The sequence below is a fragment of the Mustela erminea genome, chromosome 10 (genome assembly GCF_009829155.1).
Source record: "Mustela erminea isolate mMusErm1 chromosome 10, mMusErm1.Pri, whole genome shotgun sequence".
In the NCBI taxonomy this organism is placed as follows: domain Eukaryota; kingdom Metazoa; phylum Chordata; class Mammalia; order Carnivora; family Mustelidae; genus Mustela; species Mustela erminea.
In genome coordinates this window covers 86993121-87009026 of record NC_045623.1, presented here as the reverse complement: position 1 = coordinate 87009026, position 15906 = coordinate 86993121, and the positions used below count along the sequence as shown (strand labels likewise).

General features: G+C 57.3%; 1 protein-coding gene across 1 annotated transcript; it reads right to left on the bottom strand.

Annotated features, from left to right (window-relative positions):
• Positions 1-6760: 6760 nt before the first annotated feature.
• On the bottom strand, positions 6761-15906 carry MATN1 (matrilin 1). Its single transcript, XM_032303119.1, has 8 exons — positions 15735-15906; positions 13691-14037; positions 11330-11552; positions 10500-10625; positions 9610-10026; positions 8883-9035; positions 7980-8060; positions 6761-7336 (listed from the first exon to the last, which is right to left on the bottom strand). The coding sequence occupies exons 1-8, from the start codon at positions 15829-15831 to the stop codon at positions 7287-7289; spliced, it is 1494 nt and encodes a 497-aa protein (XP_032159010.1). The 5' UTR covers positions 15832-15906; the 3' UTR covers positions 6761-7286.

Genomic DNA, 15906 nt, shown 5'->3' with positions numbered 1-15906 from the left:
GTGACAGGCGCTAGCCTAGCTGGCAGGGACTGGTGAGGAACCCCATCCCCCAGCCTGCCTGCCATCTCATTCCTGGGCCGATGCCGCCATCCAGTGGCCTGATTCATCCCTAGCAGCCTCAGGCCACTGTATGATCTCTTAACTCCAAGATCCAAGGTGGTCCTTGAGATCATCTTACCCAGGGTCAGGAGTCCATTTCACAGATGGAGAAACTGGATCACCCAGGTAGCAGCAAAGGGAGAGTGAAAATAGTAGGAAATCTGGAGTTCAACAGCCCTGGGCAACAGCCAAACCATAAAGGTCCTAGGGTGTCCAACTAAGTCTGAATTTTATCTTGGAGACAATAGGGAGCCAGAGAAGGATCTTGAGTGAGGGTGAGACCTGATCAGATGTGCACTGTAGGACCATCACTCTGATATCAGTATGCATGATGAACTAAAGAACAAGGAGGGAAGGCCAGTTAACCTGCTATGGTCCCAACCTGGAGAGAAAGGACTAGAACCCACCTTCATCATAGTGAGTCCAAATCACAGAGAAGCAATGTTCTGGAAAGAGTCCTGACTTTGGAGCCAAAGATTCCAGGGTTCAAACCCCAGCTCTGCCACTTACTGGCTGTGTGGTACTTTACATCTGGCAGCCTTGCTTTCTCCGTTTGCAAAACAAATTTATTCACAACATCACTGGGAAGTTTGAATTCAAAATTATGTGTGTTCCAAAAAAAGGGTAACTCAGTGGGGGCGCTAAATATGATTCTGACCCCAGGAGCAGAGATGGCCCCTCCCAAGCCAACCAAGGCTTGTGTGCACGAAGCTCCTGGGCTCCCGTGATGGTGACAGAGCTGCCCATCCGCACAGCAGCTCCAGAGGAGGCTGGCCCATACCCAGGCAGCAGGAAGCCTCCAAGAAGCTACTGTCTCCTCTCATATTAATTGCATTTGCATCTGGAACATATGGGGTGTTGGGACTACACCCCCCACCACCACCACCACCATTTTTCACAGAGCATTGATCCAGGAGAAAATCATGTAATTAAAAGAGGAGAAATGCAAAACAATCCCCTTAGCGGACTGTGCTGTCTTCCCTCCCTTGTAAATCCATTAATGAACTGTAATTGCAAAGACAAACCCCTTATTGAAACCTGGTAACCAATTCACTGTGGGGCCAGGGGACTCCCATTGTAATCCAAGACCTGGGGAAAGACAGGGGGGAAAAAAATCCTAATTAGTTTAGTCCTGTTTATCTATACACAAATCAAAACAACAAAAATATCGGTTACAGAGTAACTTGCCATCTGCCAATAGACTGTGGGCGCCCTGGGGAGATGTTGGTTTTCCTTCTTTGTGGGACTTGTTTATAACCTTCTGTTAATCAAATGGCGAGCAGGGGAAGATGTGGAATTTACATGGAGAGGGTGCTGCAACTGACGTGGGGAGAATCGAGATGAGTTGGGCAGGAGTTGAGGTTTGGAAGACCCCAAGATGCCTGCCCTCGCCGTCCTCAGAGCCCAGCAACATGGTTCTGTATGTGCCAGCTCCCCCGTCCCCATGCAGAGAAGAATACAGGATCTATTCCAGCCAGGAGCTAAATAAAACCCCAGCTCGGACCCTACCTGTTGGGGATATCGGGTGGTTCTGCTCGGCCTGCACGCAGACCCTGGATCCGATTACACGCCCCTCCTTCTCCTGGAGGAACCACTCAGTCTTAGTCCTGGGACGGCCAGTGGGGCTGGTCCAGCCTTCATCCAGGGACAGGCAGAGCCCTGGCCTGGCCAGTCGGAGCCTTGCATCACACTGGTCACAAGTGATTGTACAAGGGTGGGCCCTGGACCCAACCTGAGCCAAGGAGGCTGAAGGCTGCAAACTCAGAGCTGGGGGGCTTGGAGCCACCTTGAGACGAGGCCTGGCTGGACATGAGGCCTCCGGGTCGGAGACCAGAGTCAAGAGTGGCAAGAACCCTTGGCGCCTGGGTGGTTCAGTTGGCTGGGTGTCTGCTTTCAGCTCAGGCCATGATCCTAGGGTTCTGGGATTGAGTCACGTCAGGCTCCCTGACCAGCAGGGAATCTGCTTCTCCTTCTCCCCCTGCTCCCTGCTCGTTCTCTCTCTCTCTCTCTCTCTCTCTCAAAAATAAATAAACAAATAAATCTTTTTTAAAAATTTTTTTAAAAGAGGGGACTGGGGGGCATTGGGGAGGGAGAGGTTGATTGGGTTATGGACATTGGGGAGGGTATGTGCCATGGTGACTGCTGTGAAGTGTGTAAATCTGGAGATTCACAGACCTGTACCCCTGGGGCTAATAATACATTAGATGTTAATTTAAATAAAAAAAAAAAAAAAGAGGGGAGATTGCTGGAGGCCAAAGACGTCCCGGAGTCCAGCTCCTCCCCGGCACCTTCCATCATGAGATCCCATCAACTCCCTTCTCGTGCTGAAGCCGGTTGGTGTGACATTTCTGTCCCTTGCAGCCCAGAGCCCTAACTCGGGCCATTCTGAGCCAATGGTGCCCGCCTTCCAGTCTCCAGGTGGTCGACCTGCCCTGCTTCTCCTGCAGCCACCCCAGGACTCCCCCTCCTGCCACAGGATGATTTGGGCGGCACTGTTGGAAACAGGAAGCAACCTTCTCCTACTCAAAAATGGGTGAGTTCTGGGCACATACCCCCTTCCATTTGTTCCTTTATGAGAAATCCTGAGCCTCAGCCCCAGAGGCACCAAATCCCCAACCCACCCCAGTTCAGCCTGCACCGGGGCCTGAACCAGGCCAACTGCAGCCACAGGAGCATCCAAGCTCCTGGGTGCTGATCTCCCCATCCAGCACCTTCTCCAACCCCCAGCCTGCTTGACAAGGTGCTCGCTCCCTGCCTGGCTCCCACCAGCCCCTCTGTGGGGGTCCAACCCTGCTCCCTCTGCTCGGGGATCCTGGGTCCAGCTCCAGGCTCCTCTAGGACCAGGTCCACCCTCTGCCAAACTGTGAGCCTGCCGACCCTCTGGGAGGAGGACAGGGGAAGAGACTGGCTGCCGGGGTCTGCTGAGGGCCTACTGTGCGCCCAGGGCTTGACATTCGTTGTCACAGGCAGCAAAGCTGAGTTGGTGCTGCTCTTAAGAAAGGCCTGAGCTTTCGGTCAACCTAGGAAGTGGTGCCGGCGCTGACTCGGACAACCCCATCACCTGTAAAACAGGTCACACTACCTGTCACACAGGGTCACCAGAAGGATTTCCCTGGGCCCTCAGTGCCACCGTCCTAGCAGTTTCTCTGCTCTCCCTGCAAGTAAGGATGTCGTTGCCTCACGGCGACAGGGAGGTCAGCCGCCCCGCACGGAACCCAGCAGGGCCAGCCTCCAGGTCACCACCCTACCCTGGGCAAGTGAGAGGGACGCTCGGTCCCCACCCATCCCAGCTTAGGTCTCTTCACAGCCCATCCCGCACCCCCTCGAGGGTTTGTGGGGAAAACATGAGTCCCATTTCTAATCAGAGTCCGTTCTACTTTCTGATCACATCACCCTGTTTCCTAAAACCCTTGCCTGGCTTCACACCACCCTGCAGGGGGAGTCCCGCCTCCTCTGGTCCTGGGCCTGTGCCTTGGTCCCTGTGACAGGCAGCTGCATCTGGGATCTAGGGGGGGCCCCCGCACACCTTCCTCCTCAGGGCCCTTGCACACGTCACTTGCTCTATTTGACACACTCATCCCCAGCCTCCCTCTGCCTTCCTAACTCCCAAGTGCCTTCAGATTCAGGCGTAGGTCGACCGCCTCCAGGAAGCCTCCTCCACCCGCCCACAGCAGGGGAAGACCTCCTGTGGCACACCCTGAGTCCTCCCCCGCTACCCCAGCCAGACTCCCGGTGAGGCTTTCTGTCTGTCTGCCCCTCTAGGCTGGGAGCACCACAAGGCCAGAAACTGCTGGGCGTTTCTCTATTTTATCCCGAACGCCTTGTGCATGCTTTGGCCTCTGGTGGTGCTCGGTGAATGGGGAAGGAAGGAGGGAAGGAAGGAAAGAATGGGGGGAGAGGGTGGGGCTAAGACCCGACTGGCTGGACTTCGCAGCCCCCGGCCCCTCCCTCTCAGGCATGTGCCCTTTCACAGCCCCTCCTCCCTCCACACAGTGCTCACCTTCCAGACTTGCCCTGCAGGGGCAGCCCTCAGTCTCCCTGCTAAGCCACCTCTGCGGTCTCCTCCAGGGAGCCCTACAGGGCTGGCCATGCCAAGCCCTCTATCTGGGTGCCATCAGCATGAATGCTAGTGAAGAGGGTGCTGTTGCCCCGTTTACCGTCAAGGAAGCTGAGGTCAGAGCACAAAGGAGTCTGTCCAAGGCAAGGGGGTTGGGGGGGTGGGTCTCACACCAGGACTGTCGACCCCGAACTGCTAACCTGTCCACTGTCACCTCTCCATGGGATAGTTCCTGGGAGCTTGGAGTCTGACGCTTGGTCTCTGCCAGGCCAGACACCCCCGGGGCACACCTTTCTCTCATCCGACTTCAAGGAAGTAGTGACAGCTCTCAGCTCTCAGCTCATGCGTCCCCTGGGAGATCCTCGATGACTGCTTATTTCTGGATCATCTCTCCATTTAGCAGATGAGGAACTAAGGCCCACAGGGAGAAGGGACGATTTGTCCAAGCTCACACCGCCCTCCGAGCCTCATCTCCCTGAGCCGTGACCCCCTCCCCCCACATACTGGCACTGCTCCAGGCAGAGAAAAGGCTGTCCCTGACTTTGCCTCCTGGTGGAGCTGGAGGATCAGTACCCATGACCGTGACGCAGGTGGGCCAGAGCTATGGTGCACACTATGGTCTCCAGCAGGTAACAGGTGCCCCAGGTGGCACAGCCCCCGGAAACCAGGTGACTGCAGGGTCTCAAGGGACACTGGCCCCAGACGGGAACGAGGGAGGTTCTCGGGTGCTGACAGGTTTAAATGCGTCCCTGAGGCTGGGAAACCACTCAGCAGATGGCAACAATGATGCCAACTCCACTCTGGGTACAAAATGTGGGCGGGCCCTGAGCTGGATACCCCCCACTCATCTCACTGACACCCCATAAGATCTTCGAGGTGGTGCCAGTATCCTTTGCCTTGGATATAGGTGGGAAACTCAGAGGGGGAAAGGGTTCCCGCCAAGTTACCAGGCAGCTAAGGCACGGCACTGGAACCCAGGATGGTCCCGCTTCGAGCAAAGGTTTCCTGGGTGTCCTGAATAGCCAAGGCAGGGAGTGTAGCCAGAGAGGGACGCCAGAGAATGACCCGCTGCAATGGATTAAAAGTAGCTGCAAATTCTTTATTGCTTTCTCTGTGAAGTGGAGTATACCTCCCCACCCCTTGTGTTCAGCCTGGCCTAAAACTGCTTTGATCAAGAAATCAGCAAAAGGATCAAAAAATAATGCAGCAAAAGTCATGCAGTGCCAACATGGGACTCCAGACCTAAAAAGCTTTCCACAGCCCTGGGCTGCCAGAGAAGAAGTTGCGCTTCCCCACCAGAGAGCCCCAAGGGACATACATGGAGAGAGAAGTAGAGAGAAGCCCAGCCTTGCACCCCCGTCTCCCCAGGTAGCAGTCATACCAACGGGCCCTGGCACAGGGGAGTGGGCCATGCTGGAGGCTCTGGCCGGGTCGAGACCACCACGAGTGTGACCCCAGCCAACTCCACATGGAGCAGAAGAAACGCCAGCGGAGCCCAGCCAACTCCCCCGCTCGGAGGGGGGAGAGGGCGACGTTTTGAGCCACTAAGTTTTAGCAGGTACAGGGATATAATTCTGTCTGCAGGAAGTGTCTCTAAGGAAGACCTCTCGGGATGGTCTGAGTCTCTCATAAAAGCCTTTTAGAGGCTCCCAAGTGTGAATTTAGTAGTAACCCTAAAAATGCCCCCATGACACAGGAATGGGTTCAGCAAATCACCCCAGCTCCCACTGTGGGACACCAGGGACTGAGACTGTGGGGAGCACTGCTCCAGAGGGGCCTGGGTGAGGCCGGCAGACCTCAGGTAGGGCTGGGGGAGACATAGGTTTCAGGAAACCTTCTCATGTGCCATCCCTGAGGCAGAGGGGTGCTGCCATTGGTGCCGGGAATGGAGGCAAAGCTGCTAACACCCAAGGAGGGAACAGAGAGGACACCAACATGGGCATGGGGCGTGGGGCTGGTGGGGGCGCCCGGGACCAGCACCGGTGCAGCTGGGACCCTCCCAGCATCTCTAACTCACGCACACACACTCAGCCCACCGGCTCCTGCTACAACCTAAACACTCTCTCTTTTTCCCCAGCTGGGGTGAGGGTGACAGGCGCTCAACTGGACTGTAAGTCCCTTAAGGGCAGGGACTGCATCTGTCTCAAAGGCCACCATCTCTCCTCTGCCTGCCATGGGCCCATATTCTGTATTTGTCTTCTGCATGCACACGTGAATGAATGAATGAAGCAGGACTGAATGAATGTATGAATGAATGCATGAACCGGCCTGTCTGGTGTCCTGGCTCTTCTTCTTCTTTGATGTCTTGCAGCCCTAGATTCAAGTCCTTGCTCTCCAATGGATGCTCCACTGAGCAAGTCATCTGAACACCCAGACACAGCTTCCCCATGCGTATAATGAGGACGACTCAAGTCCGCTGCAGGCAGGGCTGCAGGAGAAAGAAGCAAGAGCTGCAAGGGCAGGGCAACCCCGTGCCAGCTCTGGGGTAGCGGCCTTCACCCCTGTTCCCACCGCAGTTGCCAGCCTGCAGGGTCCCCCTGCACCCGCCCCCCCCCCCCAGTCCTTCATCCCACTCCCCAAATGACCACGCTACTTCCGGCCCCATTCAGGGCTTAAGTTAAATCATATTTCATTGTTTTTCAGAAGGCAATAGAAAAAAACAGGAAAGAGATTCACAGCACTCGCAGTCAAGAAAGGGTTAACTAAAAAAAATAGGAATATATTATGTTTCGATTGAAGAAATGCAAACGCAGTCCCTTTCACACTCACCTTTATGTTCTCACTCACATACACACAACCCTGCTCCAGATACACGCCCACCCTCAGGCACGCAGGCACACACAAGCACACTCCCCAACACGGCCACGCTCCTAACACGCGTACACATGCCCATGCACTCACACACACGCGTGTGCTCCCAGACATGGCCACACACCTGGCACACACACACAAGCCCAGAAGGGCTGGCAGGACGGTGGGAGAGGCCTGGTGCCCTCAGGGTCTGCCCCTCCAAACCCCCCTCTCTGGAATGGCAAAGCTAGATTACACTTGGGGCTCTAGGGGACACACGTAGGACTCAGGGGGCTACGTGGGCAGTGGGGAGACCGAGAGGCTGCGGCGGGGATGGGCATCACACGACTCTGTTCTCCAGGATGGCCAGCCGCTGGCTCACAGCTTCCAGTGGACTTGGGGTTAAGGACAGGCCCAGGCTGACCAGAGCAGGGCAGTGATTGTTGTGGCACCTGCCCTCAGGACCCCACCTCCTGTGTCCCCCACCTTCCGAGAGCCCCTCTTCCAGGGAGTTCTCCCACCCCATCTACAACATGTCACTGCCCTCAGAACAGTGCCTTCCCCAAAACCCAGTAGTTACTGTACACCCTGAAGGCCCAGCCCTGCCGGGGGCAGCTTCAGGCCTGCTGGGTCCCCCACCTGGATTCCCACCTTATCCTGACAGAGCCAGGGGACCTGTTCCAGGCCCAGCCTCATCGGAGTGGAGACTGGGATCTGTCATGTCACTGAAAGCCTGAGAAATGGGGAAGCCACACGCTCCATGTTTTCCTGAGCACAGCTAGGACTCTGGATGGGTGTCCAAATCTCTAGGTCTTGGCTTCTGCCTCAGTTTCTCTGTTTACCCTCTAGGAGCCTCTGCTTTTGACAGGATCAGTACCAAAGGCCATGCCAGCCCATCTGTCCAGAATCCAGCCTCTCTCCAGTAGGAGGCAGAGTCCCCACCTGCAACCCCACACACAAGGGGGTGCCTCCCTCTCCCTGCCCCTCACCCTGCCACTGCCCCCATCCCTCAGTGGCCTCTGGGAAAGGATATGCTTCCTGGTCAGGGCTTGCAGCAGCCCCTCCACTCTGGTCTGGAATTTCACAATGGACTCGCAGGCACACGGGTCTTCCTCTGGAGTGGACAGGAAGCAGGGAAAGAGAAAGGGGAAGGTGAGCGGTGGCATGGCAGGGGGACAAGGAGAGCTCACAGCGCAGGACCAGGACTGGGGAGTCTTGGGGAAGTGTGGGGGGCCTGTGAGAACTGAGAAGACAGAGACACGTGTAGGGTTCTGAAGCAGAACTCCCAGGAGCGACAGAGGGGGAGACGCCGAATGTCTTCCCAACCCCACAGAGCCCCAGTAAACCTCCAATACCAGCATCTCCATGCTGGTCACCTACTACACGCAGGACACGGTTGCTAGGGACCTCGAGGTCATCTTGCCAGCTTCACCCAACACTTTGGGTTGGAAGTCATTAATCATCCCATTTTACAAATAAAGGATCCGAGAAATGAAACCACTGGATCATGGCCCATAGGCAGTGTCACAGCAAACACACAAACCCAGGCACCTCTGGCTCTGTAATCCATACTCTCTAGCCACAGGAGGATGCGGAGGTAGCAGGGTTCAAATCCTGGCACCTCTGGTTATTAACAATCGCTCCACCCCTCTGGGCTTGGGTTTCCTGTCTATAAAATGGGAATAATATTTCTACTAATTAGGATTGAATGATTTAGTATTTGGAGAGTACTAACAACAGTGCCATTCATGTAAGAAGCATATGTTTGCTAGTTGCAAAAGTGAGAACGGTCAGCCCTCCTCCTGCTTCTGCCAACTCTTGCTGCCACCACAGCTCCTGCTTCTCCCCACCCCCATCCAGTTCCAGGATGGTTCCACAGTCTCCCCACAGAGCCCCCCCGACCCCTCCCATCAGTGCCCTCTCTGGCCTCACTAACCCACGCAGATCTTCTTCTGCAACCTCTTGCCAATCTGGTTGATGGTCTTGAAGTCAGCCGTGTAGAAGTAGTGCTCTGCCACGGGCTCTGAGGCGATTTCCCTGAGCTCGTCCTCCACGGCATTGCCCACACCCACAGCAAACATCTTAAAGCCTGCCAAGAGGAACAAGATGAGTGACAGTGGCCATGGGGACAGGCAGCAGCATCTCAGCCTCTTGAGAAATGCCCAGCTGATCAACACCAGACACTTCTAGTGGCAGCTGCTGGAATTACAAGCAGAGTGCCTAAGAGACTTCCAGAGTTCCCTGAGGTTCTTCTCCCATATGTCAGACCTGCACTGATTCCTTGGACGGGGAACTCCGTAATCTCATATACCCCCCAGAACCATCCGTCTGGTGGTTATTATTATCCTCCTTAAGTAGGTGATAAAACAGACTCCGGCTTGTCCCAAAGTGGGGCTGCCTTCCAACAGTTGGTGTGTTCTGGAGAACTTTCAACTGACAAATTTCCAAGCCCCACCTACAAAAGGACTCTTGAAACAAACTTCTTACTTTTCTGGGGACTCTGTTGTCTCATCACAGATAAGAAAGAGTTGAACAGACCCAGAACTCCTCATTTATCTTGCACCTGGGGTTAGGGTTTAGACTCAAGACAGACAACTTCCAGTCGAGCTGTTCCCTAGGTATCCCTGGCCATCAGTGGTGTTCAGGGTCCAGGCACCACCTACCAAGGTCCTTGGCTTTCTTGGCAGCATCGTTAATGTAGTCTTGGCTCCGGCCATCGGTGAAGACAATGCCCACCTTCTGGGCCCCAGGCCTAGCCCCGCTGGACACAGTGAAGGAATTGTCGATGAGATACTTGAGGGCAGCCCCAGTCATGGTGCCCTTCTCCATGTAAGACATGTTCCGCACTGCCGCCTTAATGTCCTTCTTCGTGTGGAAGCGGCCCAGCGGGAACTCCTGCCGCACAGAGCTCGAGTATTGCACGAGCCCCACTTGGGCCAGTTTATCTGACACGTCCAGCGTGTCCACGATCTGATTGATGAACTTCTTCACTAGTTCAAAGTTCTCCGGACGCACACTTTTGGATCCATCGATGAGGAAGACCAAGTCAGTTGCCGAACTGCCACCACGGCCATTGCAGACTGGGAAGGGTAGGAAGGCGAGGAGATGAAGCTTAGGAGCCCGTTGTTCATCCTGACCACAAGTCAGGAACCCATCACACACCTAGCTCTATACTGAGGTTTATCCCAGCCTCTTTTGTCCTCAAAACTCCCTCTCGAAAGCCAAGGTCCCTGGCCTCGTTTTATAGCGTTGGAAACGAAAACTCCAAAAGCCGTTAAATCATACAGCTCAGAAGGAGTGGCGCTAAGATTTGAACTCAAGACTATGTAACTCGTTCCACCATACTAAACCTACCACCCACCGTGACAAAGAGGGACAAAAGTAGAAAATAACTTTCTGCAGACACCAAGTTCTAGGAGACATCTACCACTGTTGCAGACTAGCCCAGAAACAAAGTGCAGAGAGGCTCAGATGGGCTTCCTAGAAAGTGGCCAAGCCCCATCCCCTCTCCTCCCCACCCTCCCCAGGGCTTGCCTGTGTCCAGCCCACTGACCATTGCAGGTCTTGCCGTCACTGTTCAGGGTGAAGCCCTCCCGACAAGCGCAGGTGTAGGAGCCTGGGGAGCTGAGGCACACCTGCTCACAGTCGTGGTCTCCTGTGGCACACAGGTCTGACACCACTGTGGGGACAAAAGGAGACTCAGAATCTAACAGTCTCAGGGCCTTGGACATCTCAGCCAGGGTAGCCCTTCACACACTCAAGGAAACAGACCATCCCCTAGCTGAGGTCTGAGCCCCACACTCCCAGCCCCGGGCCAAAATCACAGGTCCGACCCATGCTGACTCTCTCAGCCCCGCCTCCCGCCCTATTCAGCTCCGCCCCGTCAGCCCCTGCCTTGTCCATCTCCGCCCGGCCCCGCCCCGGCCTGTCCCCGATGCCGACTCAGACCCGCCCTGTCCAGCTCCTGCCCCGATCGACTCTCTAGTCACTCCCCCATCCCTCCCTGCTCCCTGACCCCACCCCCACGCTCAGTCCCAGCCCTGTTCATCCCCATTCATCACCCCTATCCCTCCATGCTCCCCGCCCTAGTCCTCCCCTGACGTGAACTCAGCCCCGCCCTACCCAGCCCCGCCCTGTCTATCCCCGCCCCAATCGACTCTAGCCACGCCCCCACCCTGCCCCTTCCTTGGCCCCGCCCCGGAGCTCAGTCGCGGCCCTATCCATTCCCGTCCCTCCCGCCCCGGTCCCACCCCCGAAGCGCACTCAGTCCAGCCCCTATGCTCTCAGCCACGCCCCTGCCCCCTGCGGTCTGGCCCCTACTCCAGCTCCCCTGAGCGTTCCCCGAGACCCCAGCCTCGTCCATCGCCGCCTCTCCCGGCGCACCGCAGAAGGCCTCCTGGAACTTCTTGGACAGCTTCTCGATGACGCTGTAGCTCTCCACGTAGTCGACGTGCTCTTCCTGAGGCTCGCTGGCGATCTGCTGCAGCGTGGCCTTGTCCACGCGGCCCACGCCGATGGCGAACAGCTCAACGCCGCTGGCCCGGGCCCGTGCAGACACGTCCCGCACGCTGTCCTGGGGCCTCCCGTCCGTCACCACGATGGCCACCTAAGACACGCGGGGCGCGTGTGAGGACCAGGCCTTCCTCCCGCGCAGGGCAGGGCCGCTCAGCCCTCCACTAAGCCCGCGGGGCCACTGGCAGAAGAGGACCCTGAGGCCCGACGGGCAGAGCGGCTTGCCCAGGTCACACAGCTAATCCACACCAGATGGATCTGATTCCCCGCCAGGGTTTTCTCCCCAGGGAGGGGAACCTGACTAGCAAAAGAGGAGACAGGTTTCCTCTCTCACCGAAAGACGTGGCTGAGATGTTCTTCCATCTGACTAGGGCCTGTGGGTGTCTCCCCGCTCGGGCAGGCCGCAGTTCTGTGATGATCTGAGGGCAGGACCATGTCTCCCCCTCAGACTGGGGCCTCTGAGGTCAGGGGCCCGGCAAGCGGGCCCGACACCATGCAGTTCTGTCCTTTGGCCAGCAGAGAGCAGGCGAGGCTAATAAACGGCGGCTCTGCTTCCAGCCTGGCCATCCTTTCCCTCCGGGCCCTGGGAGGGGGGTTGTTCCCACATAGATGATGGCTCCCTCTTCTCCCTCCGTTCCCCAGGATGCTACATTTCCTTTCCGAAGGAGATAACACTGTCTGCTGCCCTCCCACAAGGTTCCCCTGTTTGTGCCCTGGGAAGGGGCACAGAGGGGACCTTAGTGCTTGGCCTAACCTCACCACGCCCACCTGAGCCTGCCCGGAAGCCAGAGTCCTCACAGCGCTTCTCTGCTTCTGACCTGGGTCCCCACCCTCCGCCCGGGTCCCCAAACCCCTGTCTTAGTGACCTGTAGTATGGTGGTTGGAAATGACGCTCACCTTCCTGAGTCATCTAGGAAGGGGGTGGATTGTTTCTTTATCACTGTGGGGACCCCTGGGGAGTGATCTTGCACCCTGCCCTTCCCCATCAGAGGCCGAGGCTCACCTGGCTGTGACTGTCCACTGTCACAGGCTGCCCCATTCCCCGAGACCCACTGTCTCCCGGAGCCCCGACTATCCCCCTTCAATCCAGCCTTGTGACCTTGAACCCACCTTGTAGGGGCCTCCCACAGGTGGATTCCAGGCTGGATGGCACAGGTCTGGGGGCTCTGTGTGTCTTCATGTGCCTACCCCAGGCTCCTAACTGGAGGTGTGACACCTATAGACACTGCCACCATCCCCTTCACCACCTCTCTCCATTAGGATCACCCCAGGTCACCACAGCCTGTAACGACCATGACCATCAACCTCACAGCAGATCTTGTAAAGAGCCCCCACAGAGGACGACCACCAGGCTTAGCACTCACAGGCCATTTCTTTGAGGGCTGTAATGGTCGGGATTATGGCCTATCTTCTGTAGATATTCCTACTGCTTATTAGCTGGGCAAGACACTTGGGCCTCTGTGCCTCAGTTTCCTCATCTGTAAAATGAGGTCACCACCTTCAAGCAGGATTGCATTCCTTCAGCACTCAGATGTCAGGCATGGCCTGCGTGGGGGTCGGAAAGTATGTCTCCGGGGCTGAGGTCCTGGGCAGGTAAAGGCTGACTCCTTGGGGCTGTTGAGGGCTAGGAAGGAGAGGTGTGGGCATCGGTGGGCAAGACCACCTTGGGATGCAACCTCTGACCGGTCTTACAGGTCCTGGGCTGTGCTGGGAAATCCTGCTGTGGGGACCAGGTCTGTGAACTCCTCGGCACCTGGCCTGGAGCCCGTACTGACGTCGGCTTGGGGCACATCACCTCATTTTTCCAAACCCCTGCCCTCGGAGGCTTATTAAATCAAACTGAGCTAGCCCTTCCATGGGGCTTGGTGGGTCCGTGCCCTGTTCCAAGCACACTGTGCAATGGACTTCACAGAGGCCTGCTGACAGTCCCTCAAAAACGAGTTGCATCATTGTGGTTTAGACGTGAAGGGACTGACACGTGCTGCTCAGGGTGACAGCTAGTCCAGGGAACAGGGTGGAGGGCAGGCATCTGGACTGCCTCAATCAGCCCCAGAGAGCCAAGGTCCACCAATCTGAAAAAAATCAAGCACGCTCCAGATTGAGGCCCTGCAGTCAGAGCGTGGATAAAGATAGCTTCAAGGCCCAGCTCTGCCCCTTGGCTTCTCTGGGCCTAAGACACAACCTGAAGCATGTTTGGGGAATCCGGGAGGGCGGGAGGGGTGGGTCGCGTACCTTGCTTATGTCAGGGGACCTGGCCCGACCCCCCTCGGCGTCGCTGAAGGCTTTGTTGATGGCGAACTGGATGGCCAGGCCCGTCATGGTCCCCGTGGACAGCGGCTGGATGCGGCGCACGGCCCGGAGCAGCGCGGCCTTGGAGCCATGGGCCCGCAGCGGGAATTCCTGCTTCACAGCGCTCGCATAGTTCACCACGCCCACCTGGGTGGCATTGGGCCCCACGTCCAGAGACTCGATGACCTGGGACAGGAACACCTTCACCTTCTCGAACTCCACGGGCCGCACACTGCGTGAGCTGTCCACCACAAACACCAGGTCCGTGGGCCGGGTCCGGCAGAGATGCCCTGCAAGGGGGGACAGGAGGGAGAGGGCCAAGAGAAGGGGGCAAAGGTCAGGGGCTGCTTAGACCGAGACTGGAGGTCCCAGACAGTGTAACCTGAAGCTGGGCCAGGCCAGCTCGGACCTTCTGTCAACATGTGGACACCCGTGGCTGGCCCAGCTTCTCAGCCCCTTGGGGAAGACAGAGGCTCAAATCTCAGCCCCAGGGAACTCACGGTACCTCCCTGAGCTTAGTTTCCTCGTCTGTACAATGAGCTGACAGTCCCCTCTTTACAGAACCCTCAGGGCTGAGCAGGAGTGCGTGCTCAGTGCCAGGGCAGGGCTAGGCATGCAGCTGGTATCCAGGGGGCGGCAAAGGAGATGACAGACTTTAAGACACACTTCCCAGGCTGTGGCCCAGAGTGGCTGCCATGGCCACGGCAGAATTTCTCCTGTGGGGGCGGTGGGGGAGAGGGCGCAGAGGACAGAGCCCCAGGGCCCAGCGCAGGGCCCATGGGCTTGGTCTCTTTCATCTCAGCATCAAAGCCAGTCACCCAAGGGGACCCAGCTTCCCTCAGCCCCGAGGAGTCTTCTGGCTGGTGTCCGTGGGCAGGGAAAAGGGCAGGGATTCCTCGTGGCCTCTGTGGCAGCCTGACCCGGTGGGTTCCTAAGACACATCCCCATGGAGGCCTGTCTTTCCAGACACCCCAGCAAGCAGCCCCATGGGCTGGGACGTGCATGAAGCTGGAATGAAGCAGAGTGAGGTTCGAATCCCGGTTCAGCCCCCCCATGTGGCCACGGGCAGCTCACTGCATCTTTAGGAGCCTCAGTTTCTCATCTGTCCAGTGGGGAGAATAAGGCTCACTGCTTGTTACTCTCACTGGCCTGACCCTGCAGCCTGGAGAGGCTCAGTACAAAGGCTCTCCTCTCTGTGCCCCAGAACTGAGCAGAGCCGCTCCCAAGAGAGGATTCAGGAAGGCTCAGAAAAGGAAAGGGGTCCTGGGCTGTCCCAGCCCCCCAGCCACAGCACCCTAGGTATCAGAGCTCCTCAAGGGACCTTAGTAATGACCTTGCAGCCGCACCCTGGTCCCTACTAGTTAAGGCTACATACGGGTAAGCTGAGGCCAAGAGAGGCTGAGGGAATTAGCCACACCGTGGAGCATCAGGAACCAGGAGAACACCCTTCTCCAGCCTCAGTTTCCCCATCTGTACAGGAGAAGCTGGGCATTCTGGGACTCGGTGCCCAAGGCAGAAGCTCTGGGAGTGGTACAGCAGGCAAGAACCCACACCCGGAGAGGCTGGAGGGGCTAAGGAAAGGGGTTGGAGTCCTGGTGATCCCAGATAGAGTGTGCATGCAGCCCTGGGCTTGGTGCAGCTCCAGCGTCTGTCCTCAGGGACCCACAAGACTGGCTCTGGCAGCATGCGTGGTCCCCAAGGGGGGCCTGGGAGCTAAGGAGCCCCAGGGAAGCCTGTGAGGCTGCAGAGAAAGGCCCACTCCTGTCCCTCAATAGCGCAGACCAAGGATCATCCCTGCTCTGGCCCTTATGAATGTCACCATTGCTGTCGGCTCCCGGGCCAGCCTGCTGTCCTCCTACCCCTTTGCCCCCTGACCCCTCAGCACCCCGGCCCATCCCGTACCCCATTTAACCTCTGCTCCTCTTGGCCAGGCTGCTGGTCAGAGGCTGCTCACCCTATGTCCCCCACCTCACATGGACCCCCTCACCTCTGGCCTGGGGGGCAAGGCCCAGTGTGCACAGGGCCTGGAACAGCAGCAGCAGCAGACCACACTGCACGAGGCCAGTGCCAGAGAGGAGCCTCATGGTTCTGGCAGGTCAGGCAGCAGCCAGCACAGTGCTGGGGGCCAGTGGGGTCCCGGTCTTATCAACCTCGGCGGC